The following is a 23,230-nucleotide window of genomic DNA, read 5'->3' on the forward strand; positions in this document are numbered from 1 at the left end:
CCTTCGCTGCTCTCCCGGTCCGAGAACTTTACGGACTATACAAAGAGACACCCTTCCGCCGGAAGTTGTGGCGCCTCCTCGAGCCCTTCCGTAGGTGGCTTTTCCCTGAGTTTCCGGAAGCGGTCTTACCCTCCGTGGTCCCGCCTCTTCCGCCCGCTCCCTATATAAAACGATTACGTAACTTCCGCTCCCTCTTCCACAGGAGGCCTACACGCCGTCGCTGTGCCGCCGCCATGGTAAGACGATTTCTTGCGGGGATCCGGCGACATCGAGAGCGGGGCAGGGAAGCACTGCTATCCGATGGCCTAAAACGCTCCATACTGCGGGCCTGCAACAGTTTGTGCGGAACACGGACCCCTCCTCCGCGAAGGGACGCCTCTAGACACCCAGGTCTGGGAAGTGGGGCCAGAGGAGAGTCAGTCCCTGGCGCTGGCGCGTGTGGCCGGGGGCTCCGTGTCCATCTCGGAATGGCCGGGAGCCCTGGCCTCTCCCCGGGGTCGCACTTTGCGGACCTGCCGCGGGCGGGGTTGTGGAAGCCCCAAGGGGGCCCTCGCCCCCCGGGGACAAGTTGATCGCGCCGTGCGTGCTGGCTCACGGTGCCTGATCTCTTCCCCCGCTCTCTCACCAGTCTCTAGTGATCCCCGAGAAGTTCCAGCACATTTTGCGAGTACTCAACACCAACATCGATGGGCGGCGGAAAATAGCCTTTGCCATCACTGCTATTAAGGTAAAAAAAAAAATAGGAGTAGAGACTCGTAGGTGACACTTGGGGTTCAGACCTAAGCCAAAAAAGTATGGTGCCCGGGGCGACTTGACCCCTTACATGTTGACCCCGCAGAGGTAAGTGGCCAGATGCACGCGCAGTCTCGGGGTTCGTGTGTCACCTGCAGGCCCAGGAGGGGAGTCGTTGGCCGGTTGAGTGACTTTGAAGTTTTCCTGCCCTACCGGTCCGTGGAGTTTATATTCTAGATTTGGCGTCTGCCCCCCCCCTCCAAGCACCGGGTAATCCCGTCCCCAGGTACTCTGCTGTGTGTGTTCATCTGGCGGGCGAATAAAACCGCCCAACCGTTCCTTCCAAGTGCGAAGGAACCTCCGGTGGGGACTAGTTTTCTGAATGTTTGGCTCCAGTACTGGTGGAGGCGGCGGCAGCCATTAACTTCCTACTGCCAGAGCAGGAACCAGCATTTGGCCACTGCTTGGAGCACGTTGGAAACGTGTCTGCCTTCACCGGGTCTGCACTGCAGCCCGCTGCGGGATGGTGCAGATGCAGGCTGTATTGATTTCCTATCAGTTTGCTAATTGTGAGAACAGCTGCGTGTACCGCTGTGCCAAGGGTAGGCATAAACCCAGCTTGTTAACCCCCAACCTTTGGTAGATGATAATGCTTTGGTCTTAATTCACTGGTTGCCTAGCATTTAAAGGAGATGATCGCTTTTTTTAAACTAACAGATCCTCAACTTAAAAGGATCCATAAAGTTTTCTTGATTCCCTCCTCCCCATGCTGTGGGGAGCACAACTTCATTAGTTCCTAAATGATTCCGTGTAGCAAATGAGATAGAAGTCTTAGAAAATAGCAGATGCTGCAGATTCAGCTTCTAATGGAACTTAAAAGACAGTATTTGCTCGAGCGGGCCCAGTAACGTCTCCATTGGAGACTTTGTTGTTACTGTGTCTGGCACATCGAAAAGACAGTATAGGGCAAGGAATTAATAGGGTGCTTTAACATGAGAAGGCCACACCCAGCAGAGCTCAGGGCTTCCTGGGTCTGCACTCGGGAGTCACTCCTTTCGTGCTCCAGGGGATGATGCGGGCTGCTGGAGATAAAACCTGGGCTGGCCACATGCAAGGCAAACCTGTACTATCAGCTTAGAGGTAAATACATGATGAGCCGCTGCTTTTGTGGTCATGCCCAGGAGGAATCTGGCTGCTCCCACCTCTGCTGGGGATCAACCTGGGCCTCAACAAGCAGATAACGGGGATCAACAAGCAGATAATGAGCCCATTGTGTTACCTCTCTGGCTTCTAATTTGCTTTTAAGTTTGTTGGGTGTGTTTTTGTGGTGCTGGGAACCAAACCCAAGTCCTCGCTCTAAGGCAAGAGCTTGCCACTGATCTATAGCACCTAAGCCAGTTTCTAACCAAAGCCGTTTGTTGTAGTTATAATTAAAATGAATCCCTTAGGAGGTGCTCTGCTTAAGGCTGGCAAAGGTCTTCCTAGAGATCAGTGCGTGTTTTTGTAATTGGGAGTGGCAGTGCAGGCACCACTGTCTGGCCTCCGGTGAAAAACTGGGTAGGCGCTTGCCCTGGTACCCCATGTCCCCTGGCTCTGGTCCCCTCCTGACTTGCGATCCCTGCTCACTACTAGAGGTGGCCTTTAGTCGAGCAGCCGCAGTGGAGAGTATTTAGAAAGTGGTGAGAAAATTTCCTGGGTTTAAGGAAGAGAACAGCCTGGGAGAGGGTTCCTTAAAAGAAGCAAGTGAGGGGCCAGAGTGATGAGAGAGTAAGGCATTATTCTGGCAACTGGCTGACCCAGGTTCAATTCCTGGCATCCCGTATAGTCCTCTAAGCACCGCCAGGAATGAGTGCAAAGCCAAGAGTGGTCTCTGCACTGGGTGTGCAGAGCAAGTAGTGCCCCCCAAAAGCAAGTAGTGCCACAGCAAACTGCGGAAGGCTGAAGAAAGCTGGGTAGAATACAAAGATCCTGTGCGGTTCTTTGCCAGTGGTCCTTACTAAAGGGCCCAGACTTAGTTGACCTACTGTCTCCTTTTAAGATAGCAAAGCACACCCCCTCCCCCCAATTGCAACTGAGGTACCATGGCCTGGTTGCAGCAGTAGTGGTCACCTTAAGAATGACTGGCCAGGAGCACCCAAACCCAAGAGCTGCTGCTTCTCGTAGCCGCAGCTTAAAGAGCGGTGCTGACAGCAATTGCATCTTGTCGCCTTTGGGGGGCTGGGCGGTGCCCCTCAGAGTGAATTTGGAGGTTCTACATGGCTGGTATGTGGGGGGGGGCAGTGTGGGGGTTGGAGGGGATCATCAGCCTGAAAATGAAAGAATAAATTTAATTTTAAAAAAAGAATGACTGGCCAGAACATTTTAGATCTGGGCTCAGACGGGTAGTACAGTGGGTAGGGCTCTTGCCTTGCATACAGGAGACCCAAGTTTGCTCTCTGGCACCCTGTAAGCATCCCTGAGCACTGTTAATGTATTGCCCTCAAAAATAAAAGTTCTGGGGCTGGAGCGATAGCACAGCGAGTAGGGCATTTGCCTTGCACGCAGCCGGCCCAGGTTCGACTCCCAGCATCCCATATGGTCCCCTGAGCACCGCCAGGGGTAATTCCTGAGTGCAGAGCCAGGAGTAACCCCTGAGCATCACCGGGTGTGACCCAAAAATTTAAAAAAAATTTTTTTTAAAATAAAAGTTCTAGGTCATAGCTAGTACCTACCAGTGTTGTCTGTGTGCTGTGGGGAGTTGGGGGGAACATCCAGCATTGAATCTGGGGGCTCAACACTGAGGGACTTGTGCTCTGCCATTGATCCACATTCCTTTATTTTAAGAGAAACACAAATTCATCGGGTTTTTGCTTTTTTGTTTGTTTGGGGGCCTCTTTCGTGCATCACAGAACTAGGCTACCAAGTAACAGCTGGGTGCGGACCCTATGTCAGATACCAAAGTCAAATTGGAGAATGTCCCCAAACCACAAATTAAATGTGAAAAACTAAAAACCCAAATGTTTTGTGAATCAGTCTCTTGGTAATTTGGATTGCTGTGTCTGTAAGTTGCTCATAAGGATCTGGTAAATACAGATTTCTGAGAGAAACGCGTTCAACTAGGCACCATCCTCACTCCCCACGTTTATTTAGTTCCTCTCTAGGAATGCTGGATTGGTGGTGATCCACTGCAGGTGTAAACTCTGGTTCCTGTTATGTTCTAATTTGGACACTAGCCCCCTAGAACCTGGTCATCGCTGGGCACTGACATAATTCAGTTTGAAAAGCTAAATTTGGGGGCTGGAGCAATAGCACAGCGGGTAAGGCATTTGCCTTGCACGCAGCCAACATGACCGACCCTGGTTCGATTCCCAGCACCCCATATGGTCCCCCGAGCACCGCCAGGAGTAACCCCTGAGCATTGCCGGGTGTGACCCAAAAAGCAAAAAAAAAAAAAGAAAAACTTGAGGAATATGATAATTACCCACTGATATATACAGCTCATATATCTCCCAGATGAGTATCAATGGGGTCTGACTAGCTGGCAAAGCTATCGGCTATTCCTGGCACTGCAACAGAATCCTGAGGCTCTGGTGTGCTGCTGACAGCTATGTGTGCAGGGCTGGGCAGGGAGAGGGATCCTGATGGGGGCTGGACAGGTGGTACTGGAGTTAAGGCACGTTACAGCTCTGTTTAAGGCATTGCATGATCAACCCCCCCCCCCCCCCATAGAGCTGGGTGCGGCTTATACACCCAGCTCCAGTTATGGTATCTCAGGTTCTCTGTTGGTTCAGCCCCTCCCCTGAACAGTTTTGGGGTACTTAGCAATCAGACGTGTTTCCCAGTCTGTTGTACTGTCTGACCCCAGGAAAATATTCCTAATGCATTCTGTTTCCTAGTTCAGCTTTGTGGAGTTGCCATTTCCCTGCTGTGATTTGAGGGTAGTGGGAGGAAGGGTTTTGTTTTTTTCTCTCAGTTATTTCGGCCAGGGGTTGAACTGGGTTTGCTGCGTGCTAGTTAAGCACCTGAGCAACTAACTATACTACCTTTCACGGGGCCTTTGTGTCTGTATTGAACGGTGGCTCTGTAAGGGGAATCACAACTCCGACTCACCGGTTCCAAAACCTTTCTTCAGGGTGTGGGCCGAAGATATGCTCATGTGGTGTTGAGGAAAGCAGACATTGACCTCACCAAGAGGGCCGGAGAGCTCACCGAGGATGAGGTGAGGACAGAGGGTGGATGAGTGGGGGGTAGTAGGTCACACAGTGGGGGCATCTGCAGCTGACCCTTGTCTTACCCTGCCAGGTGGAACGTGTGATCACCATTATGCAGAATCCTCGCCAATACAAGATTCCTGACTGGTTCTTGAACAGACAGAAGGATGTCAAGGATGGGAAATACAGTCAGGTGTGTGATGAGATTTAAAGGTGGTGTGTTCCTGGGCCAGAGCAGTAGTACAGCGGGTAAGGTGCTTGCTCACACACCGCTGTTTGGGTCCCATATGGTCGTTTGAGCGCTGCCAAGAGTTGTCAGCATCACCAGATGTGGCCCCCAAAAACTTAAAATACAGGCACAGTGCTTTGCCCGGGGCCCCAGTTGTTAGAGCAAACCACCTCTGTTCCAGGTTCTGGCCAACGGTCTGGACAACAAGCTCCGGGAAGACTTGGAGAGACTGAAGAAGATTCGGGCTCACCGGGGGCTGCGCCACTTCTGGGGGTGCGTAAGCCTGGGCCTCTTCACCTGCCTCCTGCTCTCCCCCCCAACCTTTTTAGTATATCCGCATAACCTGTCATTCTTCTTGCATCTACAGACTTCGTGTCAGAGGCCAGCACACCAAGACCACCGGACGCCGTGGCCGCACCGTGGGTGTGTCCAAGAAGAAATAAATCTTTAGGCCTGTCTGTAATAAAGTTTATACGCTTATGATTTCTGTGTGGTTCTCTCTTTGAGGGGTATAGGGGACGTGATAACCTAATCCCTTGCATATATTTCTTCAGTTGTTACTACTCATTTATCCAGGGTCTTAAAGCACAGTTGTCACTTGGCCTGCCCAGTAAGACCACTAAAAGAAATTCCTGGCTGGAGACTTTTTTTTTTTTTTCTTTGTGGGTCACACCGGGTTACTCCAGACTGCACTCAGGAATTACTCCTCAAGGTGTTGGGGGGAGCAGGCCACATGGGACACTATGAATCGAACCCGTGGAGCCGTTTCTTGTCCCTTCCTCCAGTTCCTGTCGCTAGAATACAACTGCATCACTGAAGGATATCCTAAATACTGTTAGAAAAATAGATGTGCTTCTGCTTTGGTCCATAAAGTTATGGGCCTGAAGGGAGGTGCTGGGCCGCCTGCAGGTGGCGTAGCGCTGTCGCCGGCCCCTGGTGCAGGGACCTGCCGCAAGGGGCGTGGCGCTGTCGCTGATCCCTGATGCAGGGGACCGCCGCGCGCGCTGCCCGCGCCCGCCGCAGGTGCCTCCCGCATTCCATCCCTAGGTGGGGCTGCAGCTCCGGCTTTGCGGGACGCGTCGCAGCGCTCGTGACCCGGAAGAGCTCGGCCGGGGATCGCGCGCGTCCCTCGGGTCCGGCCTCGCCCTTCGGTCCGGGGCTCGGCGCGTGCCCGGGCCGCGGGGCCCCCACGCGCGGCGCTCCCGGGCCGAGGGCGGGCCGGGGCCGCGGTCCCTCCTCCGCGGAGGGCGGGCGGGCGGGCGGGCGGCGCCGCGTTCCGGGCGATGGGGCCGAGCCCCGGCGCGGCGGGGCGGCCGCGCTGCACCTGCGCTGCCCTCGCCCGGCCCGGCCGCCCGGCGCGCTGACCGGCCGCGCCATGCCCCTGTGGCCCTCCCGGCGCCTCGTCCTCGCCGCGCTGCTGCTCGTCCTGCTCTGGACCCTCCTGGGCCCCTACGGCATCGGCGAGGAGCTGCTGAGCCTCACGCTGCCCTCGCTGCTGCCCGGCCCCGCCTCGCCGGGACCCCCGCTGGCCCTGCCGAGCTTCCTCATCGCCAACGAAGGGGCCTGCGGGGGTCCCGGCGCCCCGCCCTTCCTGCTCATCCTCGTGTGCTCCGCGGTGGACCACCTGAACCAAAGGAACGCCATCCGGGCCTCGTGGGGCGGGCTGCGCCAGGCCCGGGGGCTCCGGGTGCGGACCCTCTTCCTGCTGGGCCAGCCGGGCCCGGGACACCCCGCCGGGGCTGCCCAGGAGGCGCTGGAGCAGGAGTCGGCGGCCAAGGGGGACATCCTGCAGGCCGCCTTCCTGGACACCTACCGCAACCTCACGCTCAAGACCCTCAGTGGGCTCAACTGGGCTGACAAACACTGCCCCGCGGCCCGCTACATCCTCAAGACCGACGACGACGTGTTCGTGAACGTCCCCGAGCTGGTATCGGAGCTGGTCCGGCGAGGCGGCCGGTGGGCGCGCTGGGAGACGGGCCCCGAGCCCCGGACAGAGGCTGCGGCTGCAGAGGACCGGGGGCGTGGCGCACAGCCCATGGTGGGGGCCCCGCGGGTGCCGCTCCTGTACCTGGGCCGTGTGCACTGGCGCGTGTACCCCTCTAGGGCATCGGGGAGCAAGCACCGGGTCGCTGAGGAACAGTGGCCGACTGCCCGCGGCGCCTTTCCAGCCTACGCCTCGGGCACCGGGTACGTCCTGTCCGCCTCTGCCGCGCAGCTGGTCCTGAACATGGCCAGCCAGGTGCCAGCCCTGCCACTGGAGGATGTCTTTGTCGGCGTGAGTTCCAGCCGCGGCGGCCTCACTCCCACCCACTGTGTCAGGCTGGCGGGAGCCACCCACTACCCCCTGGACCAGTGCTGCTATGGGAAGATCCTGCTGACCTCTCACAAGTTAGACCCCTGGACCATGGAAAAGGCCTGGAAGCTGGTGAGTGGCTATAAGGAAGAAAGGACTGCCCCCTTCTGCTCCTGGTACCAGCGGACCCTGGGCATTGCCCGGTGCCGGCTCATGGCCTGGCTTCACAGCTGAGAGCCTGGGCCGTGGGACCCCCTTACACTACCATAATCTCCCCGATGGGCTGGGTTAGTCACCACCTCCCAGCAGATACTGCAGTGTCTGAGCCAGGAATACAAGAGAAACCCGGCGCCTGGCCTGGGTTATCCGGAAGAAACCAATCTTGTAAAAAGCCAGGATTGTTCCTTCCTGCCATGACAGGAGGGGCATAGCCCCTCAATAAAGTGTCTTTCTACCTCGAGTGCTTTGTGATCAGAAAGTCCAGAACGCCACATGGGGAGCACAGAGGCATTCTGTGGGGCACTCCGGGGTGAGGCACTCCCGGCCACGTGGGCGAGGCCGCCTCTGAAACGGTAGGTCTGGGAGAACAGGCTGTGGGGCAATCTGTCTGCAGATACGCGGGCAGGGTGGAGAAGCCCTCAGTGTTAGGCACAGGCTGGGCCTGGGGAGGAAACCAGGTCTTCAGGATGACTCAGACATCTTATCCACCAAAACAATCCACCTTCCTCTTTAATGCCCCTTCCACCCCCACTTCCAGGGCGGGCAGGGCAGTGCTCCACCCAGGGAAGTCGCTCCTTCCAAGGTACAGGAACATTTCTGAGTAACAGTCACTCTCATGCCCGCCCAGAGCTGGGCTCAGCGTACAAATCTATCGAGCACGGATGGACGGGACCCAGTGGGCCTGGCCTCCTTATCTTGCTTCTGGGACTGCTGTTCCAGGCTCTGTCGGACCTTGTCCTGGGTGAAGAAATAGCAGTGATGATATGGGGCAGGGCTGGAGCGATAGCACAGCGGTAGGGCGTTTGCCTTGCACGCAGCCAACATGACCGACCCGAATTCGATTCCTCCACCCCTCTCAGAGAGCCCGGCAAGCTACCGAGAGTATCTCGCCCGCACGGCAGAGCCTGGCAAGCTCCCCGTGACGTATTCGATATGCCAAACACAGTAACAACAAGTCTCATGATGGAGATGTTACTGGGCCCACTCGAGCAAATCGATGAACAACGGGAGGACCGTGATGGACCGTGACCGTGATATGGGGCAGCTGCACCAGCAGAAACAGGGCTCTGTGCTCCCTTACTGCCAACTTACCCGGTGTTCCTCATCCATGACCTTCTTCTTCCGTTTCACTAGGCTGGCCGTGGAGCTGCGGCCCTTCCGCTTTACCTTTGGCTGGAAGGGAGTCTTGGCTTCTGGGTCATAGCCCTGAGGGAGGAGGGGAAGGACGTCTGGAGCAGCCTGGAGTGGGGCAAGTGGACACAGCCACCCAAAGTGCCATCCCGGGAGAAGGGGACTTGGGGGGGACTGGGGCCTCAAGGCCACCTCCATACCAGCCTCTCTATCCGCTCCTTCTTTCTCTGCTCCACAGAGACGACATCCACCTCTGCCAGGGCTCGAGGATCCAGACAAATAAGCTCTGCAGGGACCTGGAGAGGGAGAGGGATGGATGAGAGGTGTGGCAGGAAAGGATAGCCAAGGATAGCCACGGGAGATGGCTCAGAGGGCTGGAGCACCCTGGGCTCGATCCCCTGAACACTGCCTGGTGTGGCCCAAAGCCCAGAAGCAAGCAAGCAGGCCCGGAAGGAACCCATTCCTGATGATATGGGGCAGCTGCACCTCCCAGCCTGCCCCCTCCCCCCCTTAGCGCCCCCCCCCCCCACACACACACACAGTCTCACCTTCTCCAACAGGGCCTTCACCTCCCACTCCTGGCGCTGCTTCCGGCTCCGGTACGGGTTACTCTCCAGGCCATCAAAGTTGGGCTCCGCAGCCCCTAGAAAATGGAAGGCATGTGGGGAGCCCATTAAGATACAAGGCCAGAGACCAGAGAGATAGTGGCAGAGTTAAGGTCCTTACTTTGCACCGCAGCCTTGATTCAACACCCCGATACCACGCATAAATGGGCCCCTCAGCTCTGCCAGGGGTCACTCCTGAAGCAGTCAGGAACAGCCCCCAAACACCACCAAGTGTGGCCTAAACTCCTTTCCCCGCCGAAAGAACTCCAGTCCATCCGCTCCCACCCGGCCACAGCCTTGGGCTCCTGGATCTCCATCCACTCTCGTTTCTGACGGGGAGTCCGGTGCCGCGGCCACTCACCGGGCACCAGCATGCTGGTGATGCCACCGCTGTGGCCCACCCCCAGCACATCTTCGAAGGGGCAGAACTGCAGGCCGTGCACGTGGCCGGAAAGGTGATGCGTGAGGTAGACCTGCTCCAGGGAGGGCAGGGTGGCCTTGCCCTGCCCGGCCCAGACGTTGACCACGTCACCCATCCCTGCGGCCAGCAGGCCCCGCTGGGAGAAGGCCAGGTGCCCGACTCCCTGTGGCAGCGTCCGCGCACTCAGAGGCTGGAAGGTCCCTCGCAAGTCAAAGATCTTCAGCTGGTGGTCCAGGCCAGAGGTGGCCATGTGCCTGGGGGAAAGGGAGATGGAAATCAGCAGAATGGCCTGACCACACTGAGGCCATCTTTGGGGGCAGAAAAGAACAATGGGGGCCAGAGGGACCCCAGTGGGCTGGAGCCCATGCGCTGCAAGCAGGGGGCCCGGTCGGAGCTCTGGTATCACATGGTCCCTCGGGAACAACCCTGGAGACCCTCTGGGTGTGCCCCAAAACCAAAAAAAAAAAAAATTCAAAAAAGGAAAAGAAAATGATGAATAATGGCAAACCACAGCCATCACACCAAACGTTTCTGAAGTATCCTCAGTTAAATGTAAAACTCCAGGGGCTGGAGTAATAGTACAGCAGGTAGGGCGTTTGCCTTGCACGTAGCCGACCCGGGTTCGATTCCCAGTATCCCGTATGGTCCCCTGAGCACCTCCAGGAGTGATTCCTGTGTGCAGAGCCAGGAGTAACCCCTGTGCAATGCCAGGTGTGACCCAAAAAGCAAAAAAATAATTGTACAACTCTATTTCAATTATTAGGGTACAACATACATAAAACTTACTATGGGGTATTGTCAAGGATTAATAAAACGACAGTGCAAATACATACACAGCACATTCACCATTAAGCTACATCCCCTTCATTTTGGGGGGTTTTGGGGAGCCTCACCCAGAGGTGCTCAGGGTTACTCCTGGTTCAGCACTCAGGAATAACTTGTGACGGAGCCCGGGGGATCATATGGGATGCTGGGGATTGAACCAGGGTTGGCTGTGTGCAAGGTAAGCGCCTTACCTGCTGTGCCATCTCTCGAATCCCATCCCCTCCACTTTAAGGATTTTTTGATTGCAGGACTACACAGCAGTAAGCATACAATGCTGTAAGCATACAATCGGCCCACATTGATAACAACATCACAGCTTAAGATCTTGGAAAATTGGGGCCGGAGCGATAGTACAGCAGGTAGGGCGTATGCCTTGGTGCAGCTGACCCAGGTTTGATCCCCGGCATCCCATATGGTCCCCCAAGCACCACCAGGAGTAATTCCTGAGTGCAGAGCCAGGAGGAACCTGTGGGCATCGGTGGGTGTGACCCAGAAAGAAAAAAAAAAAAGATCTTGGAAAATGACCAACAGAAGGAGCCCAACCCAGGCAGAAGGAAGTAACAATATTGTTGTAGAATGCTCACTGCTGTTGGGTGTGTGTGTGTGGTGTGTGTGGTGTGTATGCAAATATATGTTTTACATAGCTAGACGTATTTTTAGCTTGGGGCTTGTACCCTGAAGTGCTCAGGGCATACTCTGGTGGGGCTCAGGAACCAAGATAAGTGCCAGGGTCTAACCTGGTCAGCAGCATGCAAGACAAGCTCCCTATTGGCTGTACTATCCCTTCAGCCATATGTAGGTGTGTCTAATACCCCACCCCAGCCCCTTGGTTTTGGGGCAATACGTGGTGCTGCTCAGGAGTTACTCCTGACTCTACACTAAGGAATAACTCTTGGCAGGGCTCAGAGGACCATACGGGGTGCCAGGGATTGAACCCATGTTGGTTGTGTACAAGTGTCCTACCCATAGTACTCTGTCCAACCCCACTATTTTTTTTAAACAACAACAAAAAAAATTTCTGTATTAGTGTATATCAGTTCTCTACCACTTTCTTCAGGAGCCACTCCTGGAGATGCCTGGAGAACCATGTGGTCCTGGGGATAGTAATCAGGGCTCCCATACATGCCAAGCATGTGCTCCAACCCTTCAAATCATGTCTCCCCAGCTCTTCTTTTATAACCTTAAGTTAGATCATTCCAGTAGGCGGGGGTCACACCCACCAACTGGCCCCCGGGCGCCGTGTAATCCCATCAACAGCCAAGACTCAGAGACTATAAAACCCAGCTCCCGGAAGCGCGCGGCATCTTATCATCTCATTCCTACTTTGGACAAACTGGCAGCCTACCGAATGTAACCTGCCCACACGGCAGAGTCTGGCAAACTCCCCGTGGCGTACCCAATATGCCAAATACCAGTAACAATGAAGGGTCTCATTCTCCTAACTCTGAAAGAGCCTTGAATATGGCACTTCTTAAAAAAATCTCGGGGCTAGGACAAAGGAGACATTACTGGGGCCTGCTCGAGGCAATCGACGAATAACAGGATGGTTGTGACTGTGATTGTGATAAGATCATGGGCGGGGGGCTTTCTATTTACTGTTGTTTACTTAGAACTTCCTCCTGGCTCTGTGCTCAGGGAGCACGCCTGGCATTGCTCAGGGATTACTCCTAGTAGAATTCTGGGAACCCCCTGTGGACCCATATGCGGTGCCAGGGATTGAAACCAGGTTTGCCACATGCAGGGCAAATTTAGTCCCTTTTTTATGTTTTGGGCTTTTGGGGCCACACCCAGCGGTGCTCAGGGCTTTCTCCTAGCTCTGTGCTCAGGGATCACTCCTAGTAGAGTTAGGGGACCCTCGTGGTGCTGGGGATGGAACTTAGTTCAGCTGCCTGCAAGGTAAGTGCCTTCCCCACTACACTCTCAGGTCCAAGTTAGTCCTTCTAATTAATCCCTTTCATCAACTCAAGTTGTTCATGCTCTATTATTTTGTTTTGTTTTACGATCATATCCAGTGATGCTCAGGGGTTACTCCTGGCTCTGTACTCAGGAATGACTTCTGGCGGTGCTCGGGGGACTGTATGGGATGCTGAGAATTAAACCTGGGTTGACGGCGTGCAAGACAAGGCCTTACCTGCTGTACTTTTGCTCCGGCCCAGACCTCTGTGACTTTGACTTCTCTTTTATAAATGAAGAACCAAGCTCAGAGAAAGGAAGCCAGAGCCGGCATTCAGCCAGGCCTGTTTGCATGTCTGCCCTCAGATGCACTAGGGGCGGAGAGGGAGACTTCAAGAAGGGAGATGCCCTGCTGCACAGACAGTCGCAGTGATGGAAAAAGGGCAGGAGCAGCTGAGGGGGCTGGGGGTGGGTGGGGACAGACAAAAGTCATGACACATATAAAATGTCAAAATAGGGGCTGGAGAGATAGCACAGTGGGTAGGGCGTTTGCCTTGCACGCGGCCGATCTGGGTTTGATTCCCAGCATCCCATATGGTCCCGAACACTGCCAGGAGTAACTCCTGAGTGCAGAGCCAGGAGTAACCCCTGTGCATCACCGGGTGTGACCCAAAAAGCAAAAAAAAAAAAAAAAAAAAAAGAAAAAGTCAAAATAGGAGTCTGGGTGATTACAGTAGGTAGGGCATTGCATTGGGCACCCCACATAGTCCCCTGAGCTCTGCCAGGTGTGATCTCTGAGTGCAGAGCCAGGAGTCAGCCCAGAGTGCAGCTGGGTGTGGCTGCAAAGTCAAAAAAATAGTTGAACCAGAGGGGGGGTCCAAGGTGACTTAAAGTCGTGGGGGAAGGGGATTTGCTGGAATAATAGCATAGTGGGTAGGATATTTGCCTTGCATGCAGCTGACCCAGGTTCGCTCCCTGGCATCCCATGTGGTTCCCCAAGCACTGCCAGGAGTAATTCCTGAGTGCAGAGCCAGCAGTAACTGCTGAGCATTGCCAGGTATAACCCAAAAGTAAAAAAATTAAAAAGTGACGCCCCCACCCCCAGTGCATGTTCTACACATGGGAGTCCCGGGCCCATGCTCAGGAGAGGGGGAGTTCACGGCTCCCAAAATACCTAGCAGGGACTAATTAAAAAAATGTTTAGGATGATAGAAATTAAAAGAAAAAAAAATATCTGCAGGGGGAACTTTGTGGGAAAGTAGGCATTTCAATCACTCGGGGAATCTGCAAGACATCACATGACCAAGACAAGTGGGACAAAGAAACTAACTTCACAGTGTGGGGATGGTGAGGAAGCAGATCAGGATGGGACAAACTACAGGGGCTCTTGAGTGACAGAGGGCCCAACAGTCCCATGCTGAAGGAACCTCCAGAGGCAGCAGCTTAGTGGCTTGGAAGCAGCCTCTCAGCTCCGCCTGCTGTCTGGTGTGCCCAAGGCTGTGTGCTCAGGCCTGTGCTTCGGCTGCTCCTGGTGTGGGTGATAGAGGGAAGGCCGATCAGGGGGTGGGAGCTAGTCAAAGGGCTAGCGAGTTCTTTCACTGTTCTTACTTTTGGTTTGGGGACCATACCCACTGGTATTCTGGGCACTCCTGACTCTGTGCTCAAGGATCACAAGTGGCAGATTTCACGGAACTAAAGTGGGTGCCGCTGGGACTAGAGCAATAGCACAGTGGGTAGGGCGTTTGCCTTGCATGCTACCGACACAGGTTCGATTCCCAGCATCCCATATGGTGCCCTGAGCACCACCAGGAGTAATTCCTGAGTGAAGAGCCAGGAGGACCCCCTGTGCATTGCCGGGTGTGACCCAAAAAGCAAAAAATAAAAAAATTTTAAAAATAATAAAGTGGGTGCAGGGAATGAACCTGGGTTGGCTGTGTATGAGATAAGCACCCTACCCACTGTTCTCTCTCTCCAGCCCAGAGTCTCACTGTTTTGGTTTTGGTGCCAGTACTCAGGGCTTACTTGTGACTGCGCTCAGGGATCATTGCAGTCTTGAAGGGCTCGGGGGAACCATATGGGCGGCCAGGGATTGAACCCCAATCGGCTGCAAGCAAGGCAACTGCCACACCCGCTGTACTACCGCTCCAGCCCTGAGTATCACTGTTTTTCATCAGCTGTGAGGTTTTGAGGGAAGGGACTTGGAAAATCCCTAGGAGTGCAGACTGACAGGGTGGTAGAGAAGCGGCTGGACGCTGACAGCCAAGACACTCAAGGCTCAGTGGCGCCACACCAGGAACAGCAAGGGCCCCGGAGAGAGCGCACTTCACCTCAGACACATGGACGGTGCCTCTGCGCTGGGCACTGCTGCCCGCAGTTCAAGCCTGCTGGGTATTCCTGCTCGTCACAGCCCCCTCATCTGTCTGTGTGAGAAGAGGTGTTCAAAGAAAGTGGGGAAAATCACTCAAAAGGTCAGCATTAAAAAAATAAACACTTGGAGTCAAATCTAATGACCGGGATCCCTAATTTGGAACCTTAGTTAAGGAGAATGTTTTTCTTAAAAAGACAAATCCAGGGCTGGAGCCATAGCACAGCGGGTACGGCGTTTGCCTAGAACGCGGCCATCCCGAGTTCAATTCCCAGCATCCCATATGGTCCCCTGAGCACCACCAGGAGTGATTCCTGAGTGCAGAGCCAGAAGTAACCCCTGTGCAATGCCCGGGTGTACCCCAAAAAAAAGCAAAAAAAAAAAAGACAAATCCAAGGTCGGAGGAGAGTGCAAAGGGCAGGAGCGTGGGCTTTTGGAGTTCTTTGTTTGTTTATCTGTTTCTGGAGAGGTCCCGGGACACAGGGTTTACTCTTGGCTCTGTGCTCAGGTATTACACCTGGCAGTGCTCGGGGAACCATACGGAGGATCAAACCTGGGTCCCGTGCAAGAAAAATGCTCTACCTGGGGCGATAGTATAGTGAGTAGGGCGTTTGCCTTGCACGCAGCTGACCCAGGTTCAATCCCCGGCATCCCATATGGTCCCCCAAGCACCGCCAGGAGTAATTCCTGACTGCAGAGCCAGGAGTAATCCCTGAGCATCACTGGGTGTAATCCAAAAAAAAAAAAGCCTACTGTACTATAACACCAGTCACAAGCTTAGCATTTTGGAGGCCCAGGTTTGATCCCTGGCACCACACGGTTGCCAGAGCACGGAGCCAGGATGTGAACCAAAGTCCAAATAAAGACCAAAAAATAAAGATCTTAAACTGCTCAAAGGGTGAGAGCGTGTGACTCACCAGCAGGAAGCCCAGACTCTACCCACCACTGCACTGCCAGAGGCAGCCCCCGGTGTCAGCATTGGCTGTGGCCCTGGAAGCCCCTCTCCAAGCTTGTCTGGGTATAACCTCCCCCTGCCTCACCCCTAAATTATGACAAGTTTTTTTCTCTCGTGTTTCTGAATACTGGAGTACCTATGTGACACCTGTTAGTTCTGCATCCTGGCCAGAAAAGGCTCAAAATATCAGGGCTGGAGAAATAGTACAGTGGGTCGGGTACTTGCCTTGCATGTGGCTGACTAAGGTTCAATCCCCAGTACCCCAGCAGGTCCACTAAGCCCCGTGAGAAGTAATCCCTGAGCACAAAGCCAGGAGTAAGCCCTCAGTGTGGGAAAGGCTGGGTGTGGCTCAAAAATAAAAGAATTCAAAAGTCTGTTCTCCCCAGGAAAATCTCCAACCTTGCTTCAGGGTGAGGAAAGAGAGCACGAGGGGCCAGAGAGACAGTACAGCAAGTGCTGGCCTTGCAAGCGGCCAATCCAGGTTCAATCCCCAGCACCCCATACGGTCCCCCGTGTCTGTGAGGGGTAATTCCTGAGTGCAGAGCCAGAAGCCCTGAGTGAGTGGCCCAAAAACCAAAAAAAAAAAAAAAAAGTATCGTTAAAAAGAGTATGGGGGGCTGGAACAATAGCACAGCAGGTAGGGCGTTTGACTTGCACGCGGCCAACCTGGGTTCGATTCCCAGCATCCCATATGGTCCCCTTAGCACCACCAAGGGTAATTCAGGAGCACAGAGCCAGGAGTAACCCCTATGCACTGCCGGGTGTGACCCAAAAAAAGCAAAAAAAAAAAAAAAAAAAGAAGTGTGGGACGTTGGGACGTGGAGGTAAGGAGAGGTGTCCACACCGGCCCGGCAGGTTCTAAAGCCCTCGTGGCTCGGCTTGAGTCTAGGCCCCTAAAGGCACGTTTCTGCCCAGCCAGACCCCCAAAGCCTCTACCCAAACAAGCAACTTACGTGCCTGTAGAATCTACTGCCACAGCCCGGACCCCACCGCGGTGACAGAGAATCTTGGCCAGCGGCTCCTTCATCGCTGGACTCCACAAGGACACCGTACCTGGAGGCCAGAGGGGAAGAGCGACAGTTATTAACGGGGACAGTGGCAATTAACCTTGGGAAAGGTGGGGACGGAGGCCACAAGGTGGCGAGGGAGGGAGGTAAACGAGAAGGCAGCTTCGCAGGTGAGACAGAGAAGCAGGTGAAGGTGGACGGTCAGAGTCGGTGCTCAGTGAGGACTGACCATTGCTGTGGCCCAGGTGGATGACAGCGTTGTAAGGGTTTTGAGTCATGACGTCGAGGCGGCCAGCCCGGGCGTTCAGAGCAGCCACGATCTTCCCCACGGACACGTCCAGGTAGGTCAGGAACCCAGTTTCTGACTGTGATAGAGGGAGACTGAGCACCCGCCCTCCCCTCATCCCGGCACCCAGAGGCAGGGAATCTTGTCTCTTCCATCTCACCGCTGAGGCCAGGAGGAAGTGGAAAGGCAGGAACTCGAGGCGGGTGATGCGGTCACAGCGGCGGATGCAGTGCAGCTCAATGCCCTGGTTGTCGTAGATGTGAAGCCAGCGGTGCTGAGCAACGGCCAGCAAAGCCTCGGAGTGCAGAAACCTGGGGGGTGGGGGTGGGTCAGGGAGAGAAGGGCCCCAGGGCGCCCTTCCGGCGTGGGCTCCCTCACCCCCACCAATCGCCGACAGACCACTGACCGGATGTCCCGCACTGCCTCCATGACGTTGATCTCGCACGTGAGCCTCTTCGTCACCCAGTCAAGGGCAGCCACATGCCCCCGGCGCCCCCCGAGAGCCAGATGCCTATTGGAGGTGGAGGGAGGGATGCGGAGGTAAGAGCATCCTCAGAACGTCTGAGGTCCACTCCGTGCCAGAGAGGAGAGACGCTATGTGGTCCGCAAGGTGGCAACCCAGACACGTACCCCTTAGTTGAAACAGTCATGGGAACACAGTCACAACTTAATTCAAAAGTCATGGGAACGAGAAGCCAGAGAGATAGCACTGCCAATAGGACATTTGTCCTGCATACGCCTGGCCCAAGTTCGGTCCCCATAGAGTATATAGGGTATATATGGGGTATCCCATAGGGTCCCCTGAGCACCACCAGGAGTAATTCCTGAGTACCGAGCCAGGAGTTATTTCTAAGCATTAGTGCAGTGTGACCCAAAAAGCAAAAAAAGAAAAAAGTCACCAGAATTCAACTTTTACCTCCCAGTGCGAGAATAATTCAATCTGTAGGGTCCAAACTGTCGCAAGTTCAGGTCAAAGTGCTGGGGAAAGGTGGGGAGAGGGGAGAAGAGTTTTAAAAAGCACTGTTTCCCTTCAGTAACCCATCCTCTCATTCCTACCTCCCTCTTGGTCTGTGTCACCCACCCGCCATTTTGCCCCGCACTTGGGCCAACCTTGGCTGCACTTGCAATGTCCACAGCCTCCACGATGTCAGCCTGGCGAATCGTTGCAGTGTCCTCCCCATCCTCCCCTTCCAAAAAGCTGCAAGTGAGAGTATTAGGGGCATGAAACTTCCTCATGGGACACAGACATTACCAGACGTGTAACATGAACATGAAGAATGCCATCAAGGGGCTGGAGCAATAGCACAGCAGGTAGGGCATTTGCCCTGCATGCAGCCAACCGGGGTTCGATTCCCAGCATCCCATATGGTCCCCCAAGCACCGCCAGGAATAATTCCTGAGTGCAGAGCCAGGAGTAACCCCTGAGCATCACTGGGTGGGACCCAACAAAAAAAAAAAAAAGAAAGAAAAAGAGAGAGACCCCGCTAGGGTCCACTTACCCTGGCTCTTCAGCGAGCAGCAGTTCAGAACGAGCCGCTTTGGCACTTGCTTCTTTTTCCTGGGCTTCCGCCGCTTCAATCTGACTCTGTGGCTCCCGCTTGGAACGCGGCAGCTAGATCACCGTTGCGTGGGAGAGAATTGAGGGAAAACTCAGAACATGTGGATCACAGAAGGGTCCCCCTCTGGCCGCACTGCCACCCAACTCATCCACATGCCCCCTCCCGACACACCTCCCTCCACCCCTCTCGCAGGGGATGGCTCACCTTTTGGGATTTGTTGATGCGACAGAACTTCTGGGCCACCTCTACCTGCACGGGGGCGGGGCCCGGAAATGGGTCCTGGGCCTGGGGAGGAAGAAATCAACTAGGAGGTAAGTTCGTGTGGACCCCATTCCTTGGACCCACAGGGGGACTTGCCCCGCCATCCTCTCCGGGCCCAGACTCACCCCTGACAAGGTCCGCCGACGCTCTGGATCCTGCAATTCTCGGGGTTTCTTTGTGACCTGGGGCTTCCTGGAGACCCGAGACTTCTTTAGGATGTGAGTATTCTTTGCCTTCTGAGGGCGCAGCTCTCGAGTCCTCTTCTTGCGAGGGGGCCCTGGCGAGGCTCCAGCGGAGTTCGAAGCGGCGGTCTCTTCCTCCCAGTAACGCCGTGGTTTCTAGGGGCACACGGGGAGCCCTGATGCTCCGGGGACTGTGGCCCGCCCCACCCGTCCATCCCGGAGCCATGCGCGTCCCTCCCACCCAGGGAGGAGGTCTGTACCTTCTTGACCTGACGTTTGGCCTTCTTGGGAGGGCCACGGCGGCCCGGCTTAGGGGCCGTCTCCATCTCGTCCCGCGAAGACGTCCCACGTGCAAAACTCTCAGCTGTCCCACAGTCGGACTGCAAGCTCCCGGAAGCCCTCTTGGTCTCATCCAATCAGCATGCAGTGGGTCTGAAGCTCTCAAGGCGCCATATTGGAGAAGGGCGAGCGTTTCATTGAAGGGCGGGACTTCCTGTTGCCCTGGTCCTCCCCAACAGCGGACAATGCCCAAGCAGTGAAAGACAGATAAACACAGGATAGGGCCCCCAAAGCAAGTGCGCTTACTTTTACCAGTTTCGTTACCCTACCTTGCTTGGAACCTTACGATTCTAGGCCCTTAAGGCTGAACGCCACGCATTTTACAGGTCAGAACTACAATTCCCGGCATGCGTCGGGAGCCAGTGTCCCGTGCCCCTTTTCCCAGCATCCTTTGTTTACTTCCGGGTTTATTAACACTGAAGGCTTGGAGAGCGTGAGTGGAGCCGGGCTTCGGTTAAAGGATCGGGGATCTCGTTTCTCAGGCCGGCTCCCTGCAAAAGCTGCTGTGCCCCGGGAAGCTGCCTCGAGGAGAGCAGGCGTTTCTGCGGGACGTGGGGCGTCGGGTACCTTTCGTAGCGTGAGCCCCACTCCCCAGCTTCCCGGAGGTGTTCGTCCGCGCCATGGCCGAGCTGATCCAGAAGAAACTACAGGGGGAGGTGGAGAAATACCAGCAGCTACAGAAGGGTGAGGGACCGTGTGTCGGCTCGCTGCCCCAGCCCCGGCCTCCCAGCCCCGAGTTACGGAAGATGCGTGATGCCCGGCCGGGCTCAGCGTGCCCGGCGCCCGCGCACAACCGCGGTCCCCGTTCTGGGCCGTTTCTCCCCAACCCCTCTGCTCCTGACGCGGTGGCACCGGGGATGTCTCTGACCGTAACCTCTCCTCTTGCTCCGTAGACTTGAGTAAGTCCATGTCAGGGCGGCAGAAACTTGAGGCCCAGCTCACAGAAAATAATATCGTGAAGGAGGTAAGCCTGGGGGTAAGAGGAGCGAGGAGGGGCTGCCGAGAGTAGTTCTGATTCTGTTGCCTCCCACCCACCACCCCTCTCAGGAACTGGCCCTGCTGGATGGATCCAACGTGGTCTTCAAACTTCTGGGCCCCGTGTTGGTCAAACAGGAGCTGGGGGAAGCTCGAGCCACCGTGGGGAAGAGGCTGGACTACATCACAGCTGAAATGTGAGTCTGCCTTCCGCCGACCGTTATGCACTTGACGTTGGCGTGGGAGTGTGGAAGCGCCTGCGGGGTGACTCCCAATTGTCAGGTTCCAGGGGCTGAAGCGAGAGCACAGCGGATAGGGCGTTTGCCTTGCCCACACCCGACCCGAGTTCAATTCCCAGCATCCCATATGGTCCCCTGAGCACTACCAGGAGTAATTCCTGAGTGCAGAGGCAGGAGGAATCCTGAGCATCACCGGGTGTGACCCAAAACCCAATTGTCAGGCCTCTCTCTGGCTCTCCCGTCCTCCGTGCCCCTCCCTCCCTCCCTCCCCTATGTCTTATTGGTGGGCATGGGTTGTGCCCCCCAATGTCTGTCTCCTGCAGCACCCGCAGTAGTAAGCCATGCCGATTTCTCCTCCCATGCTTTGTCTCCCTCTTCTCCACAGTAAGCGATACGAATCCCAGCTCCGGGACCTGGAGCGGCAATCAGAGCAGCAGAGAGAGACTCTGGCTCAGCTACAGCAAGAGTTCCAGCGGGCCCAGGCAGGAAAGGCCGGGGCTCCCGGGCAGGCCTAACCTCAGGGGGGCAGAGGGCAGGGGAGGGAGGGAAGCAGCTCAAGGGTCTATACTGTGGCTAATAAAATGTGAAAACAATCAGCTGTTCCACTTTCGTCATGATTGTCTCCATCCATTACCCTCTCACCATGTGCATTACTCCCTCAGGTCCAAATTCTGGAGACTGGACTGACACAGCAATTCGTAATTCTTTTTTTTTTTCCTGCTTTTTGGGTCATACCCGGCATTGCCCAGGGGTTACTCCTGGCTCATGCACTCAGGAATTACCCCTGGCGGTGCTCCAGGGACTATATGGGATGCTGGGAACCAAACCCGGGTCGGCCGCATGCAAGGCAAATGCCCTACCCGCTGTGCTATTGCTCCAGCCTTGCAATCCGTAATTCTTGAAAAGATCTGGGGACCAGAGCCGGAGCCATAGTACCTGGGGTACAGTGTTTGCCTTGCATGCGGCCAATTTGGATTCAATCCCTAACATCCCACTGGATCCCCCAAGCACCACCAGCAGTAATTCCTGAATGCAGAGCCAGGAATAACCCTTTAGCATCTCCGCGTGTGGCCCAAAAAAAACAAAAAAGGTCTTGGGGCCATAGGGATTGTACAAGAGGGAAGGCACTTGTCCTAAATGTGGCTGACCCCACTGTGAATCTCGGCACCACACCTAGCCTAAACACTGCCAGGAGTGATTCCCTGAGTGCAGAGCCAGGAGTGAGCACAACCAGGTATGCTCCAAAAACCAAAACAGAAAAATAAAGGGCCTGAGAGATTGTACAGTGGGTGAGATACTTGTCTTGCACGCGGGTTGACCCAGGATTGATCCTCAGCACCTCATATAGTCCCCTGAGCTCCACCAGGAATGAGCATCGAGCCTGGAGTAAGCCCTATGCACAGCAGAGCACAGCCTAAAAGTGGGAAATAAAACCTGGGGGGCCAGAGTGATAGTGCAGCAGGTAGGGTGTGTGCTTTGCAAAAGGCCGACCCAGGTTCAATCCCTGGCACCCCATATGGTCCCTCTGCCAGTAGTAATTCCTAAGTACAGTTAAAAATGAACCCTGAGCATCAATGGGTGTAAACCTTCCTGCCCCCCCCCCACACACACACACACAGTCTAGAATGACTGATCTACTTCCTGTTGGGATACATCCCTGAACTCTCTCCCTTGTCTTTGGTGATGAACCTCTCAAGGCACCATGAAAGGAGTTACACTGCAATAAACTTTGGCATGTCAGGATGCAAATATTCCCAGTTAGATGAGACTGCAGGGTGAAAGTGGAGATAAACTGGCTCTGGTTGCTAGCTTCCAGGCATCCCACCATCATCTTGTTTCTCAGCAGCCTAATTTCCTTTAACGTTTGACTATAATGTCTATGGATTTAAAATCCAGCAGAGTGAAATGAGTCGGAGAGAGACACAGAATGACTGCATTCATTTATGGTATATGTGTGTGTGTGTGTGTGTGTGTGTGTGTATGGACTAATATCCATGGTAACTAATATCCATGGGAAAACGGGCTAGTTTAAGGGGTCAATGGTTGGAATCAACCACAAGTGGGGGGGGGGGCAGAGGGTAGGTAAGCTAGAGAAGGGACAGTATGACAATAATAGCTGGAAATGATCACATTGGACAAGAACTGAGTGCTAAAAGTAGGTAAAGGGATATTCCTGATAACTTTCCAGTATCCATAATGCAAACCACAATGCCAAAATGGGAGGGGGGGCAGGGCGAGGGAGAGAGGGAGAGGGGGAGAGAGAAGCAACTGCCATAGAGGCAGGCTGAGGGTGGGAGGGTGATGGGAAACTGGGGACACTGATTCTAGGAAATGTACACTGGGGAGAGATGGGTGTTGGTAGAACATTGTATGGCTGAATCCTAATCATAAACAGCTTTGTAAGGGTCTATCTCACAGTGATTCAACTAAAATGGTAAGGTAAAGGTAAAGGCCCTCCCGTTGTTCATCGATTTGCTCGAGCGGGCCCAGTAACGTCTCCATTGGAGACTTTGTTGTTACTGTG

At 54.9% G+C, this 23,230-nt stretch overlaps 4 protein-coding genes and 1 non-coding gene across 5 annotated transcripts; 4 read left to right on the forward strand and 1 right to left on the reverse strand.

Annotated features, from left to right (window-relative positions):
• The first annotated feature begins 51 nt into the window (after positions 1–51).
• RPS18 (ribosomal protein S18) lies at positions 52–5,631 on the forward strand. Its single transcript, XM_056132466.1, has 6 exons — positions 52–236; positions 629–727; positions 4,844–4,930; positions 5,014–5,115; positions 5,333–5,424; positions 5,519–5,631. Exons 1-6 carry the CDS (start codon positions 234–236, stop codon positions 5,592–5,594), a joined length of 459 nt encoding a protein of 152 aa, XP_055988441.1. The 5' UTR covers positions 52–233; the 3' UTR covers positions 5,595–5,631.
• Positions 2,860–2,991, forward strand: LOC130040535 (small nucleolar RNA SNORA68). Its single transcript, XR_008795015.1, has one exon. It is a non-coding gene; the product is annotated as a small nucleolar RNA SNORA68 (small nucleolar RNA).
• A 768-nt stretch (positions 5,632–6,399) lies between the features above and the next one.
• B3GALT4 (beta-1,3-galactosyltransferase 4) lies at positions 6,400–7,837 on the forward strand. The gene has a single exon (XM_056132461.1). It carries the CDS (start codon positions 6,527–6,529, stop codon positions 7,676–7,678), a length of 1,152 nt encoding a protein of 383 aa, XP_055988436.1. The 5' UTR covers positions 6,400–6,526; the 3' UTR covers positions 7,679–7,837.
• Positions 7,838–8,239: 402 nt separating this feature from the next.
• WDR46 (WD repeat domain 46) lies at positions 8,240–19,566 on the reverse strand. The gene is made up of 15 exons (XM_056132451.1): positions 19,414–19,566; positions 19,097–19,309; positions 18,915–18,995; positions 18,651–18,763; positions 18,262–18,349; positions 18,068–18,129; positions 17,558–17,662; positions 17,312–17,462; positions 17,095–17,230; positions 16,812–16,911; positions 9,761–10,074; positions 9,343–9,437; positions 8,995–9,090; positions 8,756–8,869; positions 8,240–8,401 (listed from the first exon to the last, which is right to left on the reverse strand). The coding sequence occupies exons 1-15, from the start codon at positions 19,477–19,479 to the stop codon at positions 8,300–8,302; spliced, it is 1,836 nt and encodes a 611-aa protein (XP_055988426.1). The 5' UTR covers positions 19,480–19,566; the 3' UTR covers positions 8,240–8,299.
• A 353-nt stretch (positions 19,567–19,919) lies between these two features.
• On the forward strand, positions 19,920–21,234 carry PFDN6 (prefoldin subunit 6). Its single transcript, XM_056132467.1, has 4 exons — positions 19,920–20,176; positions 20,386–20,456; positions 20,540–20,664; positions 21,092–21,234. Exons 1-4 carry the CDS (start codon positions 20,113–20,115, stop codon positions 21,219–21,221), a joined length of 390 nt encoding a protein of 129 aa, XP_055988442.1. The 5' UTR covers positions 19,920–20,112; the 3' UTR covers positions 21,222–21,234.
• Positions 21,235–23,230: the final 1,996 nt, after the last annotated feature.

The sequence above is a fragment of the Sorex fumeus genome, unplaced genomic scaffold (assembly GCF_029834395.1).
Source record: "Sorex fumeus unplaced genomic scaffold, SorFum_2.1 ptg000094l, whole genome shotgun sequence".
In the NCBI taxonomy this organism is placed as follows: domain Eukaryota; kingdom Metazoa; phylum Chordata; class Mammalia; order Eulipotyphla; family Soricidae; genus Sorex; species Sorex fumeus.

Bases quoted from the DNA above. Each gene is read 5' to 3' on its own strand.
- RPS18 (XM_056132466.1), top strand. The intron at 728-4,843 runs GTAAAAAAAAAA...ACCTTTCTTCAG, and splicing joins TTGCCATCACTGCTATTAAG to GGTGTGGGCCGAAGATATGC. The intron at 5,425-5,518 runs GTGCGTAAGCCT...TTGCATCTACAG, and splicing joins GGGCTGCGCCACTTCTGGGG to ACTTCGTGTCAGAGGCCAGC.
- B3GALT4 (XM_056132461.1), top strand. From the start codon at position 6,527: ATGCCCCTGTGGCCCTCCCGGCGCCTCGTCCTCGCCGCGCTGCTGCTC.
- WDR46 (XM_056132451.1), bottom strand. From the start codon at position 19,479: ATGGAGACGGCCCCTAAGCCGGGCCGCCGTGGCCCTCCCAAGAAGGCC. The intron at 18,764-18,914 runs GTGAGCCATCCC...ACGGTGATCTAG, and splicing joins GCATCAACAAATCCCAAAAG to CTGCCGCGTTCCAAGCGGGA. The intron at 10,075-16,811 runs GTAAGTTGCTTG...CCTTTCCCCCAG, and splicing joins GCAGTAGATTCTACAGGCAC to GCACATGGCCACCTCTGGCC.
- PFDN6 (XM_056132467.1), top strand. From the start codon at position 20,113: ATGGCCGAGCTGATCCAGAAGAAACTACAGGGGGAGGTGGAGAAATAC. The intron at 20,177-20,385 runs GTGAGGGACCGT...CTTGCTCCGTAG, and splicing joins ATACCAGCAGCTACAGAAGG to ACTTGAGTAAGTCCATGTCA. The intron at 20,457-20,539 runs GTAAGCCTGGGG...CACCCCTCTCAG, and splicing joins AAAATAATATCGTGAAGGAG to GAACTGGCCCTGCTGGATGG.